The 5,005-nt window shown below is 35.7% G+C and overlaps 1 protein-coding gene across 1 annotated transcript; it reads left to right on the plus strand.

Moving 5' to 3' along the window:
* Positions 1-644: 644 nt before the first annotated feature.
* On the plus strand, positions 645-2,729 carry LOC108374044 (piggyBac transposable element-derived protein 4-like). Its single transcript, XM_017630001.1, has 3 exons — positions 645-1,125; positions 1,180-1,378; positions 1,441-2,729. The coding sequence occupies exons 1-3, from the start codon at positions 864-866 to the stop codon at positions 1,988-1,990; spliced, it is 1,011 nt and encodes a 336-aa protein (XP_017485490.1). The 5' UTR covers positions 645-863; the 3' UTR covers positions 1,991-2,729.
* Positions 2,730-5,005: the final 2,276 nt, after the last annotated feature.

The raw sequence follows: 5,005 nt of genomic DNA on the forward strand, positions 1-5,005 counted from the left end.
GCACATACATATATATGTTTGTACCTAGGAACTTACGCGTTTATTTACATACTTGTATACATACATACATATACATGTGGTTTCATTGTTTATCTTCCTTCCGAATTGCTTATTTTCTCTTTTTTTGTTGGGGTAACCAATTTTTCGCGATGCAAGTGAGGATAAACAAAAAAGGTGACAGAGTATGCACAATTGTCAAACGGAAACAGCAGCATTTTGTCCAAATCTAAATTTTGACTGAAGTTGGTTGACTTTACTCTGTAAGCGCGGCGATGGTACATAGTGTATTAAGTTGTTACTTTTTGTGACTTACAGGTTTTCGCACATTTTTTATTATGACACGGTGAGATAGGTAAACATTTTGAATAAAAAATGATTTTAAACGATTTAACAGTGTCCATTTTAATTGCGGTTGACGATTACTATTTGGAAAACACTCAGAAGTTTGTGAGTCAGTTTGCAGATAATTGAAATCTAGGTAAATATTAAAAAGTTAACATGATGATTATTTAACCGTTAATCGAGCTTTGTATCAAAAATGATACATTTTGTTTTATATCTTATCATAACTTCTTTAAAAAAAAAATTGAGTGCTGCATTCTTCGCGACTATGTTTATTTTGTTATTGCTGTTATTTTTAAACATATTTTCAAAAAATTTTGCAAGTAGGCCATGAGAAATTCAAAAACTTCATAATTCGAGCTATGTATCATTTTTGATACATATGGCAATTCAAACGTTTTTTTGCTGCGGTGCACGTCATTCGCTACGCGATTTTTGGTATTTGTGGTGTGTTTTTATTTCTTGGGGTGCTTTTTTGAAGATTCATTTATTTTGTCACATAATTGTGTGTATTCAAAACAATGTCGCGTCCACGGTTTTTGACCTTTGAGGAACTAGTGAATGAAGTACTGGATGAGAGTGAAGAGGATGAAGATGTTTCCGATCCTGAAACTGAAATTGAAAGCAGTTCGTCTGAAAGCTGCTTACCTGAACCGGATGACATTATTGGCAGTACTTCAGAAGCTGATCCAATGTATATAGCAAAAGATGGTACTACTTGGCGTAGCGAGCCTTACGCCACTGGTCGATTGGGGAGAGAAAATATCATAAATTTACGCCCAGGTTAGTAGTAATTGTTTATTGAAGTGTCATAGAATTAAGATTACTGGGCTTTAGGTGTAACAAGATTTGCATCCAGCCGGGTGAACAATATTCGGGATTCATTCCTACTACTTTTTCCGCCGTCACTATCAAAAATTGTAATTGATAACTCAAACAACTACGGAAAGTATATACATGGGTCTAACCATATCGAAATTTACGAGGATTTATTTCATGCCTACTTGGCCGTATTATTGCTGGCCGGTGTATATAAGTAAGTTTAACAACAGAAAAGTTTAAAAAAATATAAACTTATAACTACTATATGTTTATCAGATCCAAAAATGAAACTTTGCATGATTTGTTTGATGAATATTGTGGACGGCCAATATTTCGGTCAATTATGTCTGAGAAAACATTTTTATATATCCACAAAGTCATTCGTTTTGATGATGTGCTCACCCGACGAGGCCAAAGAAATGATGACAAATTCGCACCAATTAGAAACCTTTGGGGAAAATGGTCTGAACGGCTTCCCACATTCTACAATCCTACTGATTCTGTTACTGTGGATGAGCAATTATTGGGATTTCATGGTCGTTGTAAATTTCGCCAGTACATTCCATCGAAGCCAGAGAGATATGGTTTAAAATTTTGGCTACTTGTTGATTCACGCACATGCTATGTATGGAAAATACAGCCCTACTTGGGAAAAGGTGTGACAGGAAATCCTGAGAGGAATCAAGGAGAACGGGTTGTTCTTGATTTAGTTGATGGACTAAAAGGGCATAACGTCACCATGGACAATTTTTTTTTCATCTCACAGCCTTGGCCAAAAACTATTACAAAAGAATATGACAATGGTTGGAACTATGCGCAAAAATAAAAGATCTATTCCCCCAAAGCTACTGAATTGCAAAAAAATTCCACGATATGAATCAACTTTTGCCTTTACTCCTGATACCAGTCTCGTTTCGTACATCAGTCATAAAAACAAGTGTACACTTGTCATGAGTACAATGCATCACGCACCTAATATTGGGGATGACTCTAAAAAGTTGCCCGAAATAATCTCTTTTTATAACTCAACGAAGGGAGGCGTGGACACGGTTGACAAAATGCTAAGTTGCTACAGTTGTAAACGTAAAAATAATCGTTGGACTATGGCGGTATTTTCCAACATTATTGATATTTCCGCTTTGAATTCTTTTATTTTATACAACGAAATCGACCCCAATTAGAAGCAAACTCAAAAGCACACAAAACGTAAATGTTTCCTGCATGAGTTGGCAATTTCGTTGGCAAAGTCTTATATGGAAAAACGTAAACAAGGCCCAAGAAATGAACTATCTCTGGCGCTGCTTTCGAAACTCTCAAGTAAGAATATCCCCGTTATTAATGATAATGATGCTGGCCCATAAAAAAAAACAAAAAACTGATAAGTCTGCGAAAAAAAACCGCGCAAGGTGTCAAAAATGCTTTCATTCTGGAGAAAACAAAAATAAGTGGACTTCGTCATTCTGTTTTTCATGTAAAAAGCCGTGCTGTAATGACAAACATGCCAAAAATGTTTGCATAGATTGCATAAATAACACCTAAACATGTAAACTCTTAAAAAATACTTGCATATAATGTAGCAATAAAAATAAACATATTAAAACTCTAAAGTAAGATTTTGTAATAAATCAGTTTTTCCTATGAACTATAGTATGTATCAAAAATTATACATGGCTTCATTTATGAATTATTTTTTAAGCTCGATCTACGGTTAATACAAAGTGTCTACCGCAGAAGAAAAAGTTGCAACTATATCCAGCTTATGGAAAAATATGCCACCTACTGAGCTACCCTGCAGTACGGGGGAGCGACTACAGGACTGATAAATCGGTATCTACCAACTAAACTCCGTCGACTGCCGATCGACTTCTTGCCGTGTATTTCAGCAGTAGTCACCATCGGCTCTCTCTGCACTACCAGGAGTTACAACAGAAACAACTGTTATTCATTTGGTAGTACCAAGTACTCCTAGCTTACATATGTATGTACATACCAGAGAACTGCAACGAGTATGTCATGAGTATAAAAATGCGCATTTCGAAACAAGAAGTATGCGTACGTATAGTAGGTATAACATATAGAAAGTACGATTATAAAGCGTACTTTCAAAGAAAAAGTTTGCGAGGAGTGACATCGTAGCAGGTATGAGTACAAAAATTAGTTATGCGCATATTACTCATGCTGCCACGCATACTACTCACGCATACTATTCATGCTACTATTCATACTACTCATGCTACTACGCATGCTAAATTTTTTTTAATAATAACTTGTATTTCGTACCCACTTTGTAATATGTAACACAGAGACAGAAAACTGACAAATTGAATTAAGAATGTGGGCGTTGGATGAGGTAGTTCGCGATAGTAATTAGGCGAGCTTTCAAAGTAATTCACGGTGCCGCATAAGATAAGGGAAATCGATGTTCACCACAGAACGGCCAAGACATCAGACAACATCATTCCCATATTACTTTAGTTTTGTTATGTACGTACGCATGCACAACTAGCAATGCATTCTACGCTACGTACGTGACTTATATGGATTGCGTATAATTGCGTCTTACGCATACTCAAATTGTAACAAGAAGTAAGCTAGTATGACGTGCGTAGTACGCGCACAATGAATCACTCGTGCAGCGCTCTGGTACATACTTATTAGGTAGTTACATAGGTGCTAAATGAGTATATAAAACTGACCCTTTCTAGTGTTTTGTGTGTATAACATTATATGTATACGTAAGTGTTAAAAACATTTTGTTTTGCTCTTTTTAATTTTTATCCCTGCTGCTGCTTGACTCAAAGTTGCCACATGTAAATACACACATATGTATTGTAAGCAGACACCCAGGTGTTGCTTTATTCGATTCATATACAAATACGCAAGTTTTTCATTTTATTATATAAAAACTTGTATTTTGTATCCTTTTAGCTCCGAAAAATAAAAACTCAAATACTTTCTATATGCGAAATGTTGCATTAAAAAGTTTGGGGCGACGTGTTGCGTAGAAATAAATTTTTGCACTTCTGGCAACAGCTGCTGAAAGTGCACGCTTATTGCCTGCTTATTTTATGGATGAAGTTAAAATTTTTTTTTGCATAGTTGTAAATGAAGTTCAACTTGCACGCTGACAGCAGAGCGCCACAACAATAAGCAATTTCGTATCGAGTTAGGAAAAGTTGTTAAACGAAAACGAGTAATAGGGAATACGTAAAATTTTGATAGTCATATTGAATGGGTCGATAAACCGTTTTAAATAAGTTTAAAAAATGCTTATGTTGCTATCTTTGAGAACTTGGAGTACAGTAGTATAAATGATTCTCCCGTCGACATCGTTTCAAGAGTTTATTCAAAATCATTAATTTTGCAATACACTTTTTGTGTCAGTTTTATTTAAGTTTTAATATTATTATACGAATTTGCCTTAATAATAATAATAAAAGATTCCCGTTTACACATATGTTAGTGTTTGGCCGAGGTTCTCCTCTATTTGGTGGTGTGTACCTTGATGTTGTCACACAAAGGGGAGGGCCCTACTATTTTACGCCGACCCTGAACAGCCATTGTATTTTTATGAGAAGCAGTTTTTCATGGCAGAAATATTTACACTCGGAGGTTTGCCATTGCCTGCCGAGGGGCGACCGCTGTTAGGAACAACTTTTGCCAGTTAAGATGTTACTGGGACCAAAAATGAAACCCATCAGCCACATCTGCAGATATCATAACTACCCATGTATTTTCTCCCATTATAAGGATTGTCTCTGGAGAAAAGGTTAAATGTTACAACTTTGAGAGATATTTTCAAAATATTTAGTTACCAATCTTAAGTACACTTTGCGGTGTC

The sequence above is a fragment of the Rhagoletis zephyria genome, unplaced genomic scaffold, assembly GCF_001687245.7.
Source record: "Rhagoletis zephyria isolate East Lansing unplaced genomic scaffold, Rhagoletis_zephyria_1.1 Rzeph_scaffold_07272, whole genome shotgun sequence".
Taxonomy (NCBI): Eukaryota; Metazoa; Arthropoda; class Insecta; order Diptera; family Tephritidae; genus Rhagoletis; species Rhagoletis zephyria.

What these genes read in the sequence shown, in the direction of transcription:
- LOC108374044 (XM_017630001.1), top strand. Translation starts at nt 864, where the DNA reads ATGTCGCGTCCACGGTTTTTGACCTTTGAGGAACTAGTGAATGAAGTA. An exon ending in TATCATAAATTTACGCCCAG is followed by an intron (nt 1,126 to 1,179) that starts GTTAGTAGTAAT and finishes ACTGGGCTTTAG; the next exon opens with GTGTAACAAGATTTGCATCC. An exon ending in TTGCTGGCCGGTGTATATAA is followed by an intron (nt 1,379 to 1,440) that starts GTAAGTTTAACA and finishes TATGTTTATCAG; the next exon opens with ATCCAAAAATGAAACTTTGC.